Genomic DNA, 23,899 nt, shown 5'->3' with positions numbered 1-23,899 from the left:
CAAGATGAGTAAGTTCCCAAAGGTCTGCTGTACAACATTGTGCCTACAGTTAATCATACAGATCTTCCTTGACTTAACATGGGGTTACATCCCTATAAATCCATTACACATTAACACTATTGTAAGTTGAAAATGCATTTAATACATCTAATCTACTGAACTTCCTAGTTTAGCCTAGCCTACCTTAAATGAGCTTAGAATGCTTCTATTAGTCTACAGTTGGGCAGAATCATCTCACACAAAGCCTATATTATAACAATGTGTTGACTATCTCATATAATGTATTGAATATTGTACTGAAAGCAAAAAAAACAGAATGATTGTAAGCGTATTGGTCATTTACCCTCATGATCACATGGCTGGCTTGTAGCTGTGGCTCACTGCCTCTGCCCAGTGTCACCAGAGTATAATACTGGATATTGCTAGCCCAAGAAAAGATCCAAATTCAAAATGTGAAGGACGATTTTTGCTGAATGCATATCACTTTTGCACCATTTTAAAGTTGAAAAATCCTAACTCAAACTATCATGTCAGGGACCACCTGTACTTTATTGTGCATTAAAAAATTTCTTGAGATGTAGATATCTTTTTAGAAGTCAATATGGCAGACATCATGATGGTAGAATTTCTAAAACTCCACAACTAGATAAATGAGTTAATCCACGTATTGTATGGCACTATGCAAATGTCAGTTTAGAAATTATAGGATGAGGTGGGATTTTGGGGATTGAGAGTGAGGGTTGGAGAACCAAAGATGATTGAGATTTTGAGCTTCAGTGATGAAGGCAATTAAGGTAACATTGACAGAAATAGTTTCCCTTAATCCTATTTGGCATTATATAATTTTTCTAGGCTCAAGTCTCTTTTTTACTTTCCTTAAGTGTGTGGAAATGACCTCACTTATCTACCTTACTAACAGGTCCTTATGTAATGTTCTTTCTCTTTCCTGGTCATGCAGTAATCCCAACTGGCCTGTGGAATGAAGAGATGGTAACCAAAATAGCTTCTTTTGGAAGAAAAAAATGCTATCATTTTTCTTGAGGAGTGGTTGATTCATGCTAAGAAAGTCCTATGACAAGGGCAATTAACCCAAAGCACTTAAGTGTATTATATTAATGCCTCCCAGCCTATGTTCATTTAAAATATTCAAACTTAGAAGTGAAATGTATAAATTGTTTCATTTCTTGTAGATTGTCCCTCTCTGCCCGGCAGTAAACATTGTTTCATTTTGCTTTCAGCCAAAAGAAAAAGGATCCACAAGAGTTCATGCCCTGAACAATGTCAACAAGGCACTGCGCGTCTTGCAGAAAAATAATGTAAGTGGAGACCTGGACAAAGTCTGGATACCATGAAACAGCATGTTTAATGTCTGAGTGTGGGCTTTGGCCCCGAAAGCAGGGAAAGCTTCTCAGGTTCTCTTGTAAATCAAAGTAGTGATTTTTAAGAGTGTGTTTTCTGGTTCATGTGCATCTGCTGGTGGCTAATATGATTCAGGAAGTTAATGAATGCAGTCACAGAGGGCAGGGAAGGGCATGATCCAGACCTGATAGGGCACTCTGTGTTGTTTTCAGATTTTATTTGATACAGTTATATTTGGAGAACATATTAAGTCCTGTGGTGAATCTTAGTTTCTTAGAGCAGTGTTCTGTGCAACAAATGGCTTTTATTAGGCTGAATATTATTTTTTATGTATAAAGTGCATTCAAATATGATGATGATAAAGTTTGTTTGAATTAAGGTGACATTCTTTTAGGCACCACATCCAAGTATGAGAGTTACACAGAAAAATTGCTATTTCAACTGCAAATTTGTTTTCTATTGCTAGGTTTGATTTAGATGAAAAAAAATATATGTATGGTTTCAGAAAGTCAATAGTTATACCTGAACAAGTATGTAGATGAAAGGAGAGCTGGTCTCCTTAGAGTGTCTTTGGATCCCTCCCCTCTGCCATGATATTAGAGGCAGCCCTCCTTTCTTACAAACTTCCTAGATCTTTCTAATCAACCAATACATTTACCAGACACTTAGTAGCGTCCTAATTACATTTACATCTCTCTTTCAAGGATAAATTCAAATAAATTGCTTGCATACTGTTACAATAACCATCATCAGTGATAGACTAGTCATGACGTGTATGTCCCCAAATGTTGTGCAGCTCATCTGGTACAGAGAAGGCATCACATGGGAAATGAGAATGAAGTCTGGGCAGCATTTGGTTGATTTTATGAATTTAGGGTTATTGTCATATTTAATCTATGAAAATTGCTCTATAGAAACATTATACTTTTTTATTATTTTCTGAAGTGATTAATTGGATATTTTCAAATTTTCAGGCAGAATTTCAAATAACAGAATAAGACCGTCAATAAAATGTTTGCCTCAATTAATCTGATAGATTCTTTTCTTTTGAAAATCAGTATCACATAAATTAAGATATTTTTTCAGAGATATTAAAATTTATGTGAAGAAGGTCTTTTTCAGTTCCCCATATTCCATTACAAAATACGAAAACAAGGAAGACAGGAGAAAATTCAAAGAATTATTAGAGTTAGCCCGTTTGATGTAGTTGATCTCCTCCCACCAAGAAAACATCATGGTAAACAATAAGTTGTTTGGATCTCCTCTAAAATAGTAGGCTAATAATGTAGCCTTAGATTTGTTTGATAAGAGGGTTTTTTCCCCATATTCTGGTTACTGATTATGAATTTTTGGGTTTCTGTATATGTTATAATTATTAATTTCACAGTTTTCAATATAAGACCAGAAGAAATTCTGGCAATAAAACAGAGAAAAGAAAATCTCTGTGTCTTTGGGACAACTAAATATTTCTTAGATCTGAAACCAAAGGCATGATTCAAAAATAGAAAAATTAACCTGAACTTCATCAAAATTATGAGTTGTTACTATGTTCTGAATATGAATCCTTTGTTTTATGCATTGCAAACATATTTACAACCTCTGGATTACATTTTTATTCAGTTAGTGGTATCTCTTGATAAAGCATAATTCTTCATTCTGATGCAGTTCATTTTTATAAATGTTCACTTTATAGTTTTGTGTCCTATTTAAGAAATATTTGCCTGCCCAAAACCATTATATTATATTTTGTTGTCATCTATATAGACTTCTTTGTTCTACCTTTTGAATTTGGATCCATATGTCACCTGGAATTGGTTATTAAATTTGGCATGAGGAATGGGTTAAGATTCAGGTTCTTTTTTTTCATTTGGAATCTAATTGTCACAACACCACATATTAAAAAGAATGTTACTCATCATTGCTCTCTAATACTAGGTGTGTCATAAAAATTTCTTGATACAAATGTATTCTGTTTTTGGACTTTTTTTCACTTCCATCTTTCTCTTTGTCTATACATGCACAAATACCACACCATGTGGATTACTGCAATTTTACAATACATCCTGGTATCTGGTGAACTAGGTTCCTCCACTGTTTTCTTGTTCAGTATTTTCTTGGTTATACTGACTCATTGTATTTCTCTATTTATTTTACCATCATCTTTTTAATTACCATATGTATTCTGTTTGGAATGTGATCAACAGTTAAATCTATAGATCAATTTGGGAAGAATGGATACCTTTATACTATTGAGCATTCCAGATTTCTCCTATGATTTTCCTCTATTGTTTTTTTTTTTAAGTTTTAGGTTTTGCAGAATGAGCAAAAGAACCCAACAGAAAAAATGGGTAGAGAATTTGAACAGGAACTTCACAAAAGAGGATGTTCAAAAATTGAAGAATAGTATTAAAAAAGTGTTCAACTTCAGCAGTAATTAGGGAAATTCAAATTAAAACTGCAATGAGATACCAATATAAATTGATTAAAATTGCTGAAATTAGAAGGGCTAATAATGCTGAGGGTGAGAATTTGGAATAATCCGAACTCCTAACTAGGGGAAAATATAATTCAGACAACTGCTGAAACCATCACATTTAGTATATAATGCAAAACTGCATAATTTTTATATCCCAACAGTTTTGTTCTGAGATGTAAATGGTGTGTGTGTGTGTGTGTGTGTGTGTGTGTGTGTGGAGAGAGACAGAGACACAGAGAGAACGTTCATAGCAGTTTAATCTGTAGTAGCCCAAACTGGAAATGACTATAGTATATTCACATGATAGCATATTATAAAGCAATGAAAATAAACAAATGATAGTTACATATATGACATGGGATGGATCAATCTCCTGAAAGAGATTTAAGCAAAAGAAGTGAGATGCAAAAGTATACCTACTATGATTTCTTTTTTCTTTTTTTAATTTATTCATGATAGACATAGACAGAGAAAGAGAGAGAGAGAGAAAGGGGCAGAGACACAGGCAGAGGGAGAAGCAGGCTCCATGAAGGGAAACCGACGTGGGACTCGATTCCAGGTCTCCAGCATCATGCCCTGGGCCGAAGGCAGGAGCTAAACCGATGAGCCACCCAGGGATCCCCAATTTCTTTTAATTAAATTTCAAAAACAGGCAAAATTGTTCCATCTGTTTAAAAGTCAAAAGAGTGGCTATGTTTTAGAAGAAGTGAAGCAGGAAAATGCACGAGTGAATCTTCTGAGGTGTTGGAAATATGGCGTATTTTGACCTGGTGCTTGTTGGCACAGGTGCATTTGCTCTGAGAAAAATTTTCAAGGTCTATGCTCAAGTACACTTTCCTGTATCAATGTTATATTTCAATTCATATTTTTTAAAAAAGTCTAAAAAAATAGAGGAACCTATACAAGTAAAGTAAAACTAACCTTACAACCTCCCAAATGCCAAACAATGGCCTATTTATCAATCTGACAATACACCCTGTATTTTTTCATGAAATTGCTTAATGAAATGTGATAAGTGAATATACAAAATTATAATATGATTAATGCATTTTATAGACCTTTTCTCGGATGGTCATATTTCTTTCTGAAAATGAAAACCTTGAGAACCACCCATTGTTTTAGCAGGCGAAGACCCTGAAATGAGGGCTCCATTGTGAGAAGGAGCCCTTAAAGAGCAGATTTCCACAATGCTCCCATCTGAGCAAGGGCCTTAATATGGACTAGCATAAAATTGAGGTCTCTGTATGAAAGAACAGAATCTCAAGTAAAACATTTTCAAGTGGAAACCGAAAACCAGAGTGAAATAACCTTTATTTGAATTAGCCCCAGGCTAAAAGACACAGAATGTAAATGTTTAAAGGTAAATTTATTATCATTTTATACTTCTCCATTATTTTGTAATAGAAGAAAGTACAAAAGAAATGGAAAAGATTCCAAGGAACATGTTTAATAGTCTCTGGTTAGTACCATAAAGAGTAAACACAATTAAATCAAAGAGAATCTTCAAGAGAATGTTCAAGAGAATGTTCAAGAAGATTCAAGGATTGTTTTCCCTAAAGATGGGCTTAGGTATGTTATATTAGATGAATAAATGAGCCCGGGGCAAAATATACACAAAATAGCATATTAAATAAAATAGTAGATTAACCTATTTCAAATTTCCTTTTAGAAATCATAGATTCTCGAATTAGAATCAACTATAGAAGGCATTGATTGGAGATTTTGAGTAATCGTACATTAAACAATAATGTTAGTATATTTACATTCAGCCCATTATTTATTGAGTGCCTCCTGTGTGTTAGGTTGTATTCTAGGTGGTAGGAACACTATAGTCAGTGATCAGAACAAATGCAACCCTTTATGTCATAGTTTGCAGTCACATACCAGGGAACATTAAACATTTAGAATGTAGTGATAGCTAAGTAAATGAATAAGAGATATAAGAATAAGAGGTGTGAAAAGACCTCTCAGTTAAGTTGTGATATGGCTAAAGCCTGGAAGGAAGTGAGGAATGAGACATGGGATTATCTATAGGAAAATGGTCTGGACAGAGGGGTAAAAAGACCTTGAGAGAAAAAAAATTGCAAATAGGACTCAATAGGTGAGCTGGACTGAATGTGGAGAAAACACAGCAGAGCAGGAGGTCAGAGAGGTAGCAGGGTGTGTGTGGGGGGCGGGCGGGGGGGGGGAAACATGGGAAGACATTTTTAGGCTTTGAGTTTGGTTCTGAAGAAGATGACAATGACTAAATATAAAAATGTACCATAAATTGAACTGCTAATAAAACACGTTCTTTTAAAATTAGAGAAAAAGTTGATAAATAATAACAATGAAAAACTTACAAGTATTTTAAAAGACTACCATCTTTATTCAGGGAAGTTATAATAAGTAATTAAAATATAATGCAAGGGGATGCCTGGGTGGCTTAGTGGTTGAGCGTCTGCCTTTGGCTGAGGACCTGATCCAGGGGTCTGGGATTGAGCCCCCACATGGGGCTCCCTGCATGGAGCCTGCTTCTCCCTCTGCCTATGTCTCTGCCACTCTCCATGTCTCTCATGAATAAGTAAATAAAATATTTAATATATATAATATATATTCTATACATATAATATGTATAATGCAAGGGTACCTGGGTGGCACAGTCAGTTAAGCATCTGACTCTTGGTTTTGGCCCAGGTCCTGGACTCAGGTGAGATCACGCCCCTTGTTGGGCTCTGCACTCAGAGTTTGCTTAAGACTCTTCCTCTCCGTCTGCTCCTCTCCCCTGCTTTCTCTCTCCATAATAAATATATCTTCAAAAAAAATAAAATAAAACATAATACAACTTACTGCATAATAGAAATACTACTAAAACCACAAAGAAAATTTAATGGAAATACATTTTTTGATATTATAAGCTGTTTCCCCTCACCCCCCAAGAACTATAACATCTTTGCAATGCACCTGAGTGAAAATCCCCTACTGATGGAGTACTCTAGTTGGGCCAAAGGACTACTGATAACAAGAGTGACAGCTAAAGCAAATAATTAGCATAAGGTTAAAGCACAGGGCCTGGCAAATACATCCCAGGGGCACTACGCAAAAGGAATGCCTTCAAAGCCCCTTTGTTGGGCCCTGCAGCCACCCCCCCACCAGTTCTCTTGGGCTCTTTGAGTGGAAGGGATCTTGTAAACCTCTTTGCACCCATATTACCACCCCCGATTTCTGTCTGGTTTTCTCCACATCATCCTCCACCCTGGCCATCTTATCGAATTCTCTTACTATCTCCTCACTCCTCACATGGATATTGGTTATGGCCTCACATTTCTTGAAGCACTGAGCCAGCCACTTAGTGGTTTTTCTTCGGGTCTTTCTGGGTACACCATCCCCAGCTGGGTACTTCGCTGCAGCCTTTGGTTCACTGGCTGCTTTCTTTCTTTTTGCTTTCCCTCACTCTTTGGGCTTTCTTCTTCTGGCTTTTCCTTGCTCTGTGGCTTTGCTGCATTCTTCTGGCTTTTTCATGTCCTTTATTATTTCCTGATTTTTCTGCCTTTCCCTTGTGATTTGTCTTTCCCTTGATTTCTAACTTGTCCTTGTTTTCCAGAGTACAAGCTACTTCTGGTTTTCCCACACCCTGTGGCTGTTCCTTGTTTTCCCTTTTTCCTTGTTCTCAGGCATTCCTTCATTTTCATTGCAGAATTTTCCATGTTGAGGTTTTCTGTCCTACCGGGATTCTGGATGGGTTCCTCTGCCAGGCAGCTCAGGGAGCAGGTTCTGTGTGGATGATGGGAGTGGACCAGACCACAGGGTCGGAAATATATTTTTATTAGTCTTTAATTCGCCACTGTCAGATTAGAACACATTTAGCATCAAATAATCATAATCATAATCATAGGGATAGCATAAACCATAGATTTAATAGCAATTTTTCCCATTGATACTCCAAAGCATGGATGAGTCTATAAAATGTGATAATTATGTATAAATCTTCTGCCCCATTAAGTTGGATTTGCAGGAAAAACAATAGTTTATAATTTAAACTCACTAAATCCAAATCTGAGCTCTCAGACAGGCATTTGGAAAATTCTTTGACATTATTCGGAATGTTCTTCCCTGTCCTTAGGAATGGCCAGAGATCAGTGAACCTATGTGGTTCCTTTCATAGGCAGGGGAAAAGCCTTTCATCTTTAGTCCACTGAAGTATCCACTGATAAATTCACCACCAAAGCCCTTGTCTTCTGATGAATCCATGTGTCTCATTAACAGTTCTGGTATGAAACAGAAAGCCTGCAAAGACAAAGCTGAAGAGACTGTAATGAAGGGAAAAGATACAGAAAAATAAGGAGACTTAAAGGAACTAACAATGAATGGTGAAGCATGCTGGAACTAGCACGCGTTAATAGCCTTTATTCCTAAACCTGAAAAGATGAAAGGGAGAGAGCTGTTACCTGAAACCTGTGCAAGCTCTGACCTTGTGAGAGGGGCCACTAGCCAGCAACTCTGACCACACGTATCTAAAATATGAAGTTATTCTCAAATCTTGGCCTGCTGGGTGAGTTGGGAGAAAATCCATACCTTGGTCTCTCTACCCAATCCTCCAATATCCGGCCAATGCCGCTCATTGCTTAAACTCAACCAAAAGCCGGAATATGAGAGATCCTAGATGATAAAATCATCTTATACTAGATGAGTCATCTAATACACAGAAGGGGTGAAGAAGTGGGGAGGAAGGACAGAGAATAACCAGCATTCCAACTACCTCTATTTTCTGGTTAAATGGGGACTTGAGAATGTCTCTACGGAGAGCCCTAGTGTTGGCTAGGGTCCAACTTTGCTGAAGGTACCAGGAAGCCATTCCCTTCTGAAAGCATACCACCTCTATTTACTGACAGGGAGTGGAGATGGTTTCTGGCTAATTTTGGAACCAGCTGATAACACATCCCTTCCCATGCTTCTGGGGAACATTGGAGCCTGAAAAGGACCTAAGAGTTATTTCTAATTTCTGTTCTGCACAAACTTACCAAAGGCATAGGAGAAGATAAATATATTAAAAAATATTCCTGCCCCATGTACGAATATAGATAATATATTAGGATGCAGTGAAAGTGTCATTACGTACATAAAAAGAAAAACTTTTAAGGTGCATACTCTGATAGTGATAATATAATAGTAGAAATTAATAATACTTTAAAAAATGGAATTTGATTAACTTAAAATGTTTTGTATAAAGAATCAAGAGTACAAACACACTTTTGTGTAGGTAAAAGCATTCCATGAGAAATGGCTTAGGTTTTACTCAGAGGCTCAATTTGTGTATTCGCTTTTATTTTCATTAAAAAAAGGATAAATTAATTCAAGATTTCAACCATAAATATTACAAAAAGAGAAAACACTGTAAGGAAAGTAGAAAATAAAAGGTAAATGAATAAATAAATGTTAGAAAGAAGAAACACTATATAAATAATAAAATAGTCTAATCTCATAAATTTAATCAGGAGAAGTAGGAGGGAAAGTAAATATATGAAATATATACAGAATATTAACCACAAGTTTAAGAGATATAGAAACCAAAAACAGGGCACCTGGGTGGATCAGTGGTTGAGCCTCTGCCTTTGGCTCAAGTCGTGATCCTGGGATCGTGGGATCGAGTCCGCATCTGGCTCCTCGCAGGGAGCCCTCTGCCTATGTCTCTGCCTCTCTCTGTGTCTCTCATGAATCAATCAATCAATCAATCAAACCGAAAACAGACTCTACACAGAACTTTATATTGATTATAAAAAAATAGTTAAATTAGATTATGTTCTATTTAAAATAGCAAATTGTAAGAATTAACATAATGGAATATAAAGTACCTTAATCAATAGGCAAGAGAAGTTAGGAAATCATAAAATTTAAACAAAACCAATCTTTCACAAAGGCTTCTGAGTCTAATGGAACCAGTGATAAGTTCTTCCAGACTTTAAGAAATTGACAATTGCTGACAGAAAATCATTAGAGGCTTCACAATTCTGCAAATCTAATTTTTAAAAAAGATTTATTTATTTATTCATGAGAGACACAGAGAGAAAAAGTCAGAGACACAGGCAGAGGGAGAAGCAGGCTCCTCACAGGGAGCCCGATGCAGGACTTGATCCCAGGACCCTGGATCACACCCTGAGCCAAAGACAGACAACCCCTGAGCCACCCAGGTGTCCCTGAAAATCTAATTTTTAAAATCACGTGAAAAAGGTTGGTCTTCCCTGTTGTTAAAGGAGTGTTAGAAGCTTCCTTTTTTTTTTTTTTTTTAAGATTTTATTTATTTATTAATGAGAAATACAGAGAGAGAGAGAGAGAGAGCAGCAGAGACACAGGCAGAGGGAGAAGCAAGGCTCCATGCAGGGAGCCTGATATGGGACTCAATCCAGGGTCTCCAGGATCAGGCCCTGGGCTGAAGATGCCGCTAAACCACTGAGCCACCCGGGGTGCCCAGAAGCTTCCTTTTGAAAGGCTACTTTATGGTAGTTTGAAAATCTTAGGTCAAGTTCATTTTGTTTTCTCCTTCCTTCTTAGGATCTTGTCCACTTTGGCCTATTCCTCTGCCATAAGTGATCAGTTTCAGCACATTCCTTGTTCTCAACTAGCAACTCAATTTGACTCCATGCCTCAGTTTCCTCTCCTTTCTCCATCCTGACGTCTCACTTGTTCTCGTCATTCAAATGCCACTCAGAGCTTAGCTCTGTAGAGCTCAGACACCACATTTATGTTCTGATTTGCATTCTCTGTAGTGGCCGATTTAGCATGAAGTTATTTCTGCTATCAATAATTTATTTTCAAAACCACTTATTGAGAATAAAGTACTTCCAAGTGCAGTGATACCTTTATTACAATATTTGCTGAGAGCAAAGCTCATTTGTAATAAAGTTGGCCGTGGTTTAAAAAAGCAAACAAAAGAAAGTACAAAATCCTGTGAAATAGAGACTGACTGTACCAAGTGGTTAAGCTTGTCTACACACCAGCTGAAGATATAAAACATAGCCACAGCTTGCATTTCATTGTTCCTTGTTGAAATTAGATAAAGCAGATAACAGGTAGCATGGAAACATCTCTCATATTGCCACTCTACCATTCCTTTACCCTTCTCCACTTTTGTGTGTGACAGTCTCCATCTGACTAGGTCTTTAATCCCATTGTCTCTCAAATGAAACATTTAATGGGTCATTTAAACTTGTTTATTAATAGATTTTTTACCCCTTAGATATAAGTAAGTTCCAGTCAATGAGTTTCCTCTACCAGAGATTTGAAGTTTTCATCATTTTATGTCAAATTGAATAATGAATGATTTTTTTCACTGTTAAAGGAATTTCACCATTAAAAGTCTGGTAGGGATATTTAACTGCCTATGGTATTTTAAACTGCCCTCTGGATACATGATACCTGTCTTCTGTTAATTGGCTAATTCCACTTTGTTTTGTCTTCCATCCCAAGATTTCCATGTTTTGTTTTTTTAAAGATTATTTATTCATTCCAGAGAGAAAAAGACAGAGACAGAGAGACAGAAAGAGAGAGAGCAAGAGAGCAAGGAGAACTAAAGAGAGAGGGATAAGTAGGAGCTTGATCCCAGGACCCTAAGATCATGATCTGAGCAGAAACCAAGAGCCAGACACTTAATCGACTGAGCCACCCAGGTGCCCCCAAGATTTCCATGTTTACATTTTATAATTCTCAATGTCCCTTTGAAGTCATAGAATATACTCCATCATTATTTTAAAGATTCATACAAAAAATGTAGTGTTGTTAATACATCCTGGGTATACAGTATACCAGGACTTTACTGATTTATTATTAGCTGACACAGTTAACAAATCTCATACTTACGTTCAATATGTCACTCTCATCAATTGTCTATGACAAAGTGGCAAATTTTTACCAAGTGACTTCAAATGTACAATGTGAAGTAGTACAAAACAAATAAGATCATTTTTATACATTTAAACCACAAATCCAAAGTGAGTATTTAAGAGCCTAGGTTGAAAATTCAAATGTCAGCTATGTTCAAATATTCACTTAATCACATTATTGAAAATTGTCACTGAATTAGATTGAATGGTTGTCAAGTGTCACTGATCTGAAAAATGACATAGCAGTCACTCTTCCTGGCATATGATCTTAGATAAAGAGGTTTCCAAAGTGTTCTTTAAAACTAGTATTTTATGTGTTCTTTAAGTATTCAGAAACTTAAATAGCCATATAATACATATTTTGGAGTATGTCAGAATATAATATCTTTGACTAAATATAAACTGCTTCCATTTATTACTCATAAAATCCAGTGTTAAGATGTAAATTCCAAATTTTTAAGTTAATTCATGTTAGACACTAAATTTTCAGTCCACACAATAGGACTATAATATGTCTGTACCTTATATATATTCATTTAAGGATCCAGAAGAAGTATATCTTTTTTTTGGGGGGGGGGTTTCCAACATTTTATTTATTTATTTTTTTTAATTTATTTTTTATTGGTGTTCAATTTACTAACATACAGAATAACCCCCAGTGCCCGTCACCCATTCACTCCCACCCCCCGCCCTCTTCCCCTTCTACCACCCCTAGTTCGTTTCCCAGAGTATATCCTTTTAACCCCACTACTCACGAACTCCAGGATTTTTGCCAGATGATCCCATGACTTAGGTTCCATTTCATCATCTCTGACATGTACTAATAGAAATGGTTGTACTTATTTCAAAATATTCTTTTATGGAATATAAAAATTGTATACAAGCATATAATGTAATCTGCAAATTTATATTCAGATGCAATGGGAAGTACTACTCTTAAAAATGAGGCTAATTATCATTTAAAATAATTTCATAAGGTAAGTTGGTTATCCTTCCCAAGCCAGTGCGTTTCTTGCATTAAGGTAAAACAATATTTTTTCTTGCATATTAAACTCAAAATTGAGGTAGCCATTTACCTATGACTTGTACACTTAGAGGTATTTGGGGATAATAATAATATGGCTTCAAGGTGTATTATAATTTAAAATTTCTTCTTAAAATGAATGTTAGTTATGTAACTTAAAAGTTTTTGGGGTTGCTACTGCCAATTTTTTCCTTGAAATTAGTATACATGACTCAAGATTAGAAAGCTATGGATGGGGAAGCCTGGGTGGCTCAGTGGTTGAGTGTTTGCCTTTGGCTCAGGGTGTGATCCCAGAGTCCCAGGATCAAGGCCCACATCAGGCTCCCTGCATGGAGCCTGCTTCTCCCTCTGCCTGTGTCTCTGCTTCGCTCTCTGTGTGTGTCTGTCATCAATAAATAAATAAAATCTTTAAAAAACAGAAAGTTATGGCTGTATAGGGTTCTGGTTTCATTAAAGCAACAGTCTGTATTGCTAGATATAAGACGTATAATATATAAAAGTTCAAGTTGAATAATCTTGTATTGAAAGTGAATACATCTTTTCTTCTACATTGTGAAATTATTACTGAGGACAGCTTCCATTTTCTCAAATGATACCTTCTAGTACATAATATTCCATATAAGAAATTTTGCTTAGTTGAGCTATAGGAGCTACTTTGCCAAAAAGTTGAGTCCTGCATTTTATGATCAATGAAACTACCTGCATTGAAACCTCTACTTTGATATATTTGTTTTGATTTTCTTTTACTCCTTTACTGTTTCTATTTTCTCAACATTATGGGGTTTTTAAAACTCAACTGCTTCGAATCTTTATTGCCAAAGAGGCAGTGTATAAGCAAGTGAAAACACAGTTCCATTAAAAAGAAATACCTTGTGACAAATGATTATAATCATAAACACATCCAAAATACAGAGAAACTGGAACTTATTTCACTAATCTTTAGGCAATTTGATAGAACAGTCCATTTTTTTAGTCTGTCTCCATCTTTAACACTTAACACGTGGCATATGGTGGCTGATCAAAAATATTTAACAAATGACTAAATATGTGTTAATCACTGAAAGTAAGGATAGTATCTTCATAGCAGGTACTGTACCCAGAACTAAGTCTTAGGATGTATTCTAGATCAAAATGTGATGCTAAAAGGTATTATCTAGTATAAACTTCTATATTTCTATAAAATTTTTGAAAATACTCTTTGGAAGATAGAGATATAACAGGGAATAAAGAAAACCTGCCAAGTGGAGATCCAAGTCCACAAGAGCCAATGCAGCCCACTCTTAAGGTTGTGTATATTGAACTATTAATCATCCAATTATGAAAGATTCAGTATATATGTTTCTCAATGGAAGAAAATAAGTATGATTTATGTGTAGAAGTCTTAAAATTTTACATGAATTTTAAAGACAGTATAAAAGTACATGCTGCAGGACAGCAAAACTGCTTTTCCTGCATTTTTGATCATTTAAATGCATTATATTTGGAAGTATTACATAAATACTTGAGGAATTTCTCTTGAATATGGAGAAGTCTCTTTAGCTTGACCGCACAATAGCCGATGTTTTAGAAAAAGTGCTTAACACATTTTATTTTATTATTTTATTAATTTTTATTGGTGTTCAATTTGCGAACATATAGAATAACACCCAGTGCTCACCCCATCAAGTGCCCCCCTCAGTGCCTGTCACCCAGTCACCCTCACCCCCCACCTACCTCCCTTTCTACCACCCCTTGTTCGTTTCCCAGAGTTAGGAGTCTCTCATGTTCTGTCTCCCTTTCTGATATTTCCCACTCATTTTTTCTCCTTTCCCCTTTATTCCCTTTCACTATTTTTTATATTCCCCAAATGAATGAGGCCATATAATGTTTGTCCTTCTCCGATTGACTTATTTCACTCAGCATAATACCCTCCAGTTCCATCCACATCGAAGCAAATGGTGGGTATTTGTCGTTTCTAATGGCTGAGTAATATTCCATTGTATACCTAGACCACATCTTCTTTATCCATTCATCTTTCGATGGACACTGAGGCTCCTTCCATAGTTTGGCTATTGTGGACATTGCTGCTATAAACATCGGGGTGCAGAGGTCCCGGCGGCTTAACACATTTTAAAAGCAAATCTTATTTATCTAGAATGCTGGAATGGAATTCTCAGTTGTGAACAATTTGTCAGAAAGAAATGTAAGAGTATAAAAAAAGAAATAAATAGAAGGTAGAAGCATCTGCATAAGGTCTAAGCATCAGGAGGGATCTTTATATGATAAATTCCAATGCATGGTATTTTCTTAATTGTTAGTCACTGTTTAAGATTCTGGTTAAGGAAATCATCCAACTTTTAATGATGACATTTCATGGTTCCTTTTGAATTCTTGTCATTCTATGTAAAGTCATAAGATTTAATTTACAGCATTTTTTGGTTAAACTCACGTATTAAGGCTGATGAAGAAAAAAGGATGGCTTACCTTTGTCCCCTACCCCTTCCCTAATACAAAAAGTATTCAGATTGTATTCTGCATATCAAGGAACTAAAGTGACTTTTGCTCAGTGTAAATCCTTAAACCTGAAATGTCTTAAAGAACCATATCCTTTGAAACCCATGTGAGGAACCTCCTGCCCTAACCTAATTTCATTTGGGTGAATGATACAGGATGTGTTTTCATTAGTGCCTAGAGCTGTGAAATGTCCTGGGTGGTTGTCTAAAAAGGCAAGTGGCAGATATTGTTCATAGAAGAGATGGTGGTTTCCATGTTAAATGAGATAACTCTACAACTTCCAAGTTAGAACTGTAAATGCTTAAATGATTTACAAACTAAAAGTGGGAAAGTTTATCCATCTCCCTGCTACTGCAAAAGTTTAAAAAGCGTGAAGAAATTCATAAGAGCTTTATCATAGGAATATCACTCCCTTGCTGTTATTCATGTTTTTTCTTCCTTCTGCTCTGTCTTAAGAACTTCCATTTTTATACTTGACCAGGCTACTGCGATTATTTTTATGTCAAATGTTCCTCATTCTAAAGTCAGTGTGTAGCATTTCAAGTTCAATGAACACATTCTGCTATTCCTCTTTCTGTAAAGCTAATTAAAAATAATATAAACTGGCCCAGATCAGTAATCTCCTTTCACTAAACCATCGTATTTCAGATTTGCTTTAAATCTTATGATTTTCTTCAGTATTCTTAAATCTTAAATATATCAATATAATATATATAAATCCTTTTACTATAACTGCCATGGGATATATAAATTTGGCTTGTAGAAAGTGTTATTGACAATGCTAGATTGCATCTATGCCCTGAAGGAACCTGTTGTAAAATAAAACCTGGGATAAAACAAACATTGCTTTCTTGAATAAACAATGAAAAAGAATTGCTCCTCATAGCCCAGTGGTTAGCACACTCATTTAGGAGGTAGAGCACTAAGAAGTAACAGTGCTCTCTAAAATACTATTTCAGAGATATATGGTAAATAATATGTGTGTGTGCATATATATATATACATATATATATATTTGCAGATGCTAAGCATCATATTTATTTTTTACTTTATTTAAAATCAATTAATTAACATATATATTAGTTTCAGAGGTAGAGTTCATTGATTCATCAGTTGCATAGAACACCCAGTGCTCATTACTTCGCCTATCCTCCTTAATGCACATCACCCCATTACCCCATACCCCCATACACCTGCCCTCCAGCAACCCTCAGTTTCTCTCCTAGAGTTAAGAGTCTCTCATGGTTTGCCTCCCTCTCTGATTTTCTTCTTTATTTTTCCCTCTTTTCCCTTATGTTCATCTGTTTTGTTTCTTAAATTCTACATACGAGTGAAATCATGATATTTATCTTTCTCTCAATGACTTATTTCACTTAACATAATACTCTCTAGTTCCATCCCCATTGTTGCAAATAGTAAAGTTTCATTCTTTTTGATGGCTGAGGAATATTCATTTCTATCTATCTATCTATCTATCTATCTATCATCTATCTATCTCACATCTTCTTGATCCATTCATCTGTCAATAGACATCTGGGTTCTTTCCATAGTTTGGCTATTGTGGACATGGCTGCTATAAACATTGGGGTACATGTGCCCTTTTGAATCACTTTGTTTGTATCCTTCTGGATAAATACCCAGTAGTGCAATTCCTGGGTCATAGGGTAGCTCTATTTTTAACTTCTGGAGGACCCTCCATACCGTTTTCCAGAGTGGCTGCATCAGCTTGCATCCCCACCAACAATGTAAGAGGGTTCCTTTTTCTCTGCATCCTCATCAACATCTGTGGGTTCTAGACTTGTTAATTTTAGCCATTCTGACAAGTGTGAGGTGGTATCTCATTGTGGTTTTGATTTGTGAAATACTTATATATTAACCTTAGAATTACTAACTAGATATTTTTGTACAAAATAAAGTACTTTAGTCAAAGTACTGGTGTGGTCACAAAAAAGAGATTCCCTCTAGTCTGTGTCCTCACATGACAACAATAGACTACTATATTTCAAAAGCTAATTCATTAGGTTTCCTACATGCTTTTTTTTTTTGCATTCTGACTCAGGGGATATTGTCCCAAGAGTTCACATTTAAATATTCTATTAGAGCCATAAGAAGATTCCATTATGGCAAGTCAAATGGTGAGAATTTTCTATCCTTTAAAATTGTTTGAATAAAGCATCTTGCACAGAGATTGTTGTAAAACTCTGAGCCAGAATGTAATGTTACTTTGTGAGTGAAGTCTAAAGCCTGTTTGTAGGAACTCATAAGTCCAATTTTCATGTGTAGGTGAACTTTTGTCTGCAAAAATTCAATGCATGCTATTTAATTTTCGCACACAATATCAATTTTCACACTTATTCATTTAGTATCAGATGCTTTCATTCTGCTGAACAGGAAAACATAACTTTGGGTGTCTTATGTGACTTCAACATTGAATTACCTGCTATCTAGTGCTTGTTACAATGCACACACACACACACACACACACACACACACACACGCAGGGTCCATATATTATCATATATGTTATATAAATGTTTTTTTGTTTTGCTTACTAGACAGACACACAATTATTCATTTAACACATATCTTAACATATTTCAGTTTTTGTTTTTCCTTTCCATAGTTAGTTAGAAATTGGACTGAGAATCCTTGAAAGATATAACTCCAAGGCAGATATTAGAAAGATATTTAAAAGAAGCCATTGTGCATGTGATTATTTAAGAGTAGCAAGTAATAATTTTTTTAATAAGGACCTCATTCATAGCTACATAGGAAATATGGCATTATAAAAACACCAAGCATATGAGAATTTAGAGTCAAAATGGGATAGACTGTCGATATTAGCATTCAATATTAACAAGACCATGAACAGTACGTTTTCGGCAACAAAATACCCCTCCCTCTTCTAGAGCCTTAGTGACTATGAATTTCTTATAGTCCATGGTAATTTGAAGAAGAGTTGTACAGCAAGAGACAAAACACAACCCAAACAAATAATATTCCTTGTCTACGTGGTGGTGTGCAATATTTATTAATTTAGAGACAGCCTATTAAAGCACTTCATGAAGAATTCTCTAGATTTAATTAAGGAATTATCTCTCCTATCCAGACTTGGTTTTAAATCTGATCTTGTGAAAGCTTCATGTACCTTTGACATTCTGTTTTCCTCTAGGTAAAATGTATATAAAATAGTAACTATCTCATACTTTTACTGTGATGATGATATGCGTACAGTGAAAGGTGTATTCAGGGAGAACCTTATAGGCTTAATGTTTTTTAAAGATAGAGACAAAATAGGTATATATCTTAAGAGATTATAAGAAGAAAAACAATAATGAAAAGTAAATTCAAAATAAAAGACTGAAAAATATAGGTGGGATTGCATTCAAAAGCTAGCTCTTTGAATAGATCAACAAAAGAGATAAATCTCTTCTAATCCTAACAAAAGAAAATAAGAAGAGAATGAAAAGTAGAAGAGATTAGTAATGAGAAAGGATGTGTAACCACAGATTCAGAAGAAACTGAGAGAATACTACAAGCAATTCTGTGAAGCTAATTTTGAAAAATCTGGGACATGGATGATTTCCTAGAACAATGCAAATTACTAAAATTGACATAAGAGTAGCAGAAAATTAAACTAGACTAATTACCTCTGAAAACACTGGTAAGTATTAGAGATCTACCATGGAAATATATGCCAGGATTCTTCACATATGAATTTAACCTAATCCTGAAAGAATAAGTAATTCCTATATTTTAAGGTATTCCAAAGCATATAAGAAGATAAAACCCTGCAATTCCTTTTGTGATGTCAGAATAACCATAGTACTAACAGTCAATAAACATAAAATAAAATAATAAATGTATAAGACAATCTCACTCATGAATATGAATATAAAATTAAATTGTTGAACTATATAAAATTGATTAAACCATATCTTAAATGTGGTAAGTACTCAATAAATGTTATCTATTAGTAGCAAAGAGCTCTTAAAATTAAGAAGGAAAAGAAAACTAACCTATAGAAAATGAATAAGCCATATTAACAGTTTACAGATGAAATTGAAATAATCAGTCATACAAAAAGATATTCCAAATGTACTGGGAATCATGGAAATAAATTAACAAGGCATTATCTTTTCGCTCATCAGACAGGCAAAATGAAAAGGCAAAAACATCTATTGCCGGTAAGAGAGGAGCCTATTCATATACATCACTGGTTAAAAGACATGCTAAAACCTTTTTATAAAGAAAAACCTACCAAAATTAAAAAAATATGTATACATTTGGTCTAGTAAATACATTCCTGGGAATAGCTATTATAACAATAAAAACATCAGTTATCTGGGGATGTATATACAAGTTGTCCATTGCAATATTATATAAAGTAGCAAATTAAAACAAAACAAATATTACAAGTATAGAAACAAAATGAATGTCCACTAACATGGGACTGGCTAAATACTCTAGGATACAACCAAACTATTAACTATTATGCAGCCATTAAAATGAATGAATAAAATGGATTATTGTTTGGTAAAAGCAATAATGAATAGAATCTGAATAATATGCCATTTTGGTAGAATATAAAACCCTATAGATTTGTGCCACATGCAGTGATCATATGAATAGGAGAAGAATATGAAACTTTTTTTTTAGGCCAGATTAGGAAAGAAGTCAGGGAAAGAAATAGAGGCAAACAAAATGGAAAAGAGCTTGCTTCAAGAAAGTTGGGAGAGATGCATGTATGAGATCTCATGCATTTGTGTAAAATATATTCATGTGACTATATATAAAGCAATAAAATATTTCTAAAATGAACAAAAGTAGACTATATATATATACACACACATAAATAAAAAACAGCTCAAATATTTGCCTATAGTTTGATACTCAAAAAATGGTTATGGTTGTGTTTCTTACAACCCAACTACAGGATGTCAAAATACCCCCTTATGGCAGCTTGACTTGATCAAGTTTGGAACTTTAGAAAGGAATGATGACTGGTACTAATTGCAGTGTGCTAAAAGCCACCTCCTAAGGCATACAAAATAGAGAATATATGAGTGAAACACCATTTATAAACCATGGTACTCACTCATTATGCTCCAGGGCAAGGACCACCAGTGAAACAGAGGTGGTCCGTGCCATAGTAGGACCTGATGATATAGTGATTGATACTGGCAATAAAAAAAGTAAACTAACAAAATATAATTTTAAATCAACAAAGTTACATAAATTGGATTGCATCATTGTAACTTTCTATAGACTGCATGAAACTAAGATTTAATACTCTGCTCTTCTGTTTACTGAAAGCTGACAACGGAAATGGCTCTATGGTTATCACCATGTTACTTGTCAAGTTGTAATTAAAGATGTAGTATGTTATTATAAAATGCACATTTGTTAGAGCTCAGAATTGGGAAAAAGGTGGTTGTCCCTGAGAAAAATTTAAGCTTCCTTGTATTAGTTTAAGACATCTATAATTGATCTATGCTATCTTTTTTTAAGATTTATTTATTTATTCATGATAGACACACACACACACACACAGAGAGAGAGAGAGAGAGAGAGAGAGAGAGAGAGAGGCGGAGACACAAGCAGAGGGAGAAGCAGGCCCCATGCCGGGAGCCCAACACGGGACTCGATCCCGGGACTCCAGGATTGCACCCTGGGCCAAAGGCAGGTGCCAAACTGCTGAGCCACCCAGGGATCCCCCCCATGCTATCTTTTTTAGGGCCTGTAACAGTTAGCCAACATCTGCACAACTTTTCTGCTACTATTGCCTCTCTACTTCATTAACTCCTCCCTATAAGTCAGTTCCTTATATGAATTGAGATTCAAGTATTCTTCATAATCCTGTCCCAGATTGTTTAACAATTTCACCCCATGCCACATTGTCCCTGAGCCCAATACTTCTAATTCTCAATCAGGCAATATCCTTTACTCTATCCCCATATCTTTAGGCATGTGGGATCTTCATGGCAGGCCTCCACCTGCCACATTCTTTCTTCCAGCCTTCATGTTCCTTCCTTCACAGATTCAATCAATATTGAATATTTTGTCAAATGCTTTCTCTGCATCTATTGAGAGGACAATATGGTTCTTGTTTTTTCTCTTGTTGATGTGATCTATCACACTGATTGTTTTACAAGTGTTGAACCACCCTTGCATCCTGGGGATAAATCCTACTTGGTCATGGTAAATAATCTTCATTTACTGCTTGATCCTATTGGCTAGTATCTTGTTGAGAATTTTTGCATGTGTGTTCATCAGGGATATTGATCTATAAATTCTCCTTTTTGGTGGGGTCTTTGTCTGATTTTGGAATCAAGGTAATGCTGGCCTCATAAAGCAAGTTTGGAAGTATTCCATCCCTTTCTATCCTTCAAAACAGCGTTAGTAGAATAGGTATTGTTTCTTCTTCAAACGTTTGATAGAATTCCCCTGGGAAGCCATCTGGCCCTGGACTTTTGTGTCTTGGGAGGTTTTTGATGACCACTTCAATTTCTTTGCTGGTTATTGACCTTTTCAGGTTTCTGTTTCTTCCTGTTACAGTTTTGGTAATTTGTGGCTTTCCTGAAATGCATCCATTTCTTCTACATTGCCTAATTTGTTGGCATATCGCTGCTCCTAATATGTTTTAAAAATCGTTTGTATTTCCTTCGTATTGGTTGTGACCTTTCCTCTTTCATTTGTGAATTTATTAGAGTCTTTTCTCTTTTGTTTTTAATAAGGTTGGCTAATGGTTTACCTATCTTATTAATTCTTTTGAAGAACCAACTCCTGGTTTTATTGATCTGTTCTACAGTACTTCTAGTCTCTATTTCATTGAGTTCTGTTCGAATCTTTATTACCTCTCTTCTTCTGCTTGGTGTAGGTTTTACTTGCTGTTGTTTCTCCAATTCATTTAGATGTGAGGTTAGCTTGTATATTTGAGTTTTTTCCAATTTTTCAAGAGGCTTGTATTGCAATATATTTCCCTCTTAAGACGGCTTTTGCTGAATCCCAAAGATTTTTAACAGTTGCATCTTCATTTTCATTAGTTTCCATGAATCTTTTTAATTCTTCCTTAATTTCCTGGTTGACCCATTCATCTTTTAGTAGGATGCTCTTTAACCTTCATTTGTTTGAGTTTCTTCCAAATTTGTTCTTGTGATTGAATTCTAGTTTCAAAGTATTGTGGTCTGAGAATATGCAGGGGACGATCTTAATCTTTTGGTATTGTTTGAGACCTGATTTGTGACCCAGTGTGTGGTCTATTCTGGAGAAAGTTCCATGTTCACTTGAGAAGAATGTGTATTCAGTTGCATTCAGATGGAAAGTTCTGTGTATATCTGTGAAATCTATTTGGTCCAGTGTATCATTTAAGGGCCTTGTTTATTTGGTGATGTTCTGCTTAGAAGTACCTGTCATTTGCTGAAAGTGCCATGTTGAACTCTCCTACTATTAGTGTATTATTTATCTATCTCTACTTTATTAATTGATTGATATACTTGGCAGCTCCCACATTAGGGGCATAAATATTCATGATTGTTAGGTCTTCTTGCTGGATAGACCCTTCAAGTGTGATATGGTGTTTCTCTTCATCCCTTACTACAGTCTTTGTGATAAACTTTAACTTATATGACATGAGGATTGCTACTCCAGCTTTTTTTTGAGGACCATTTGAATGGTAAATGGTTCTCCACCCCTTCATTTTCAGGCTGGAGGTGTCCTTAGGTCTCAAATGTCTCTTGTAGACAGCAAATAGATGGGTCTTGCTTTTTTATACAGTCTGAAACCCTGTGTCTTTTGATGGGGTCATTTGACCCATTCACATTCAGAGTAACTATTGAAAGATATGAATTTAGTGTCATCGAATTACCTATTCAGTTCCTGTTTTTGTGGATTGTGTCTTTGGGCTTCCTTTCTTTTACAGGGTTCCCTTTAATATTTCTTGCAGAGCCTGTTTGGTGGTCACATATTCTTTCAGTTTCTGCCTATCTTGGAAGCTCTTTATCTCTCCTTCTATTCTGAATGAGAGCCTTGCTGGATAAAGTATTCTTGGCTGCATGTTCTTCTCATTTAGTACCCTGAATATATCCTGCCAGCCCTTTCTGGCCTGCCAGGTCGCTGTGGAGAGGTCTGTGTTAATCTGGTATTTCTCCCCATTAAAGTTAAGAATCTCTTGTCTTGCACTGCTTCAAGAATTTTCTCTTTATCTTTGAAATTTGCAAGTTTCACTATTAAATGTCGAGGTATTGAATGGTTTTTATTGATTTTTTAGGGGTCCTCTCAGTCTCTTGGATCTAAATGTCTGTTTCCTTCCCCAGATTTGAGAAGTTCTCAGCTATGATTTGTTCAAATATCCTTTGTAGTCCTCTCTCTCTCTCAGTCTCTTCTGGAATCCCAATTAGATGTATATTCTTCCTTCTCAAGCTATCATTTATTTCCTTAAGCCTTTCTCAAGGGGTTTTAATTGTTTTTCTCTTTTTCCTCAGCTTCCTTCCTTACCATCAGTTTGTTGTCTATGTCACTCACTCTCTCTTCCACCTCATTAACCCTAGCAGTTAAAACATCCAGTTTGGATTGCATCTCATTTAATCTATTTTTAATTTTGGCCTGATGAGATCTCAATTCTGCTGTAACAAAGTCTCTAGAGTCCTTTATGTTTTTTTCCAGAGCCACCAATAACTTTATAATTGTACT

The 23,899-nt window shown here is 35.5% G+C and overlaps 1 protein-coding gene across 12 annotated transcripts in view; it reads left to right on the top strand.

Moving 5' to 3' along the window:
* Positions 1–23,899, top strand: part of DMD (dystrophin) — a 2,170,621-nt gene that overhangs the window by 480,113 nt on the left and 1,666,609 nt on the right. For all 12 annotated transcript variants that reach the window (XM_025439443.3, XM_025439430.3, XM_025439477.3 and 9 more), the window contains one exon: positions 1,239–1,316. In XM_025439443.3, the coding sequence (XP_025295228.1) occupies positions 1,239–1,316 (78 nt within the window). The remainder of the gene's footprint in view (positions 1–1,238; positions 1,317–23,899) is intronic.

The sequence above is a fragment of the Canis lupus genome, chromosome X (assembly GCF_003254725.2).
Source record: "Canis lupus dingo isolate Sandy chromosome X, ASM325472v2, whole genome shotgun sequence".
Classification (NCBI taxonomy): Eukaryota; Metazoa; Chordata; class Mammalia; order Carnivora; family Canidae; genus Canis; species Canis lupus.
Note: the sequence above shows the minus strand (reverse complement) of the source record. Positions and strands in the feature narration are given on the sequence as shown.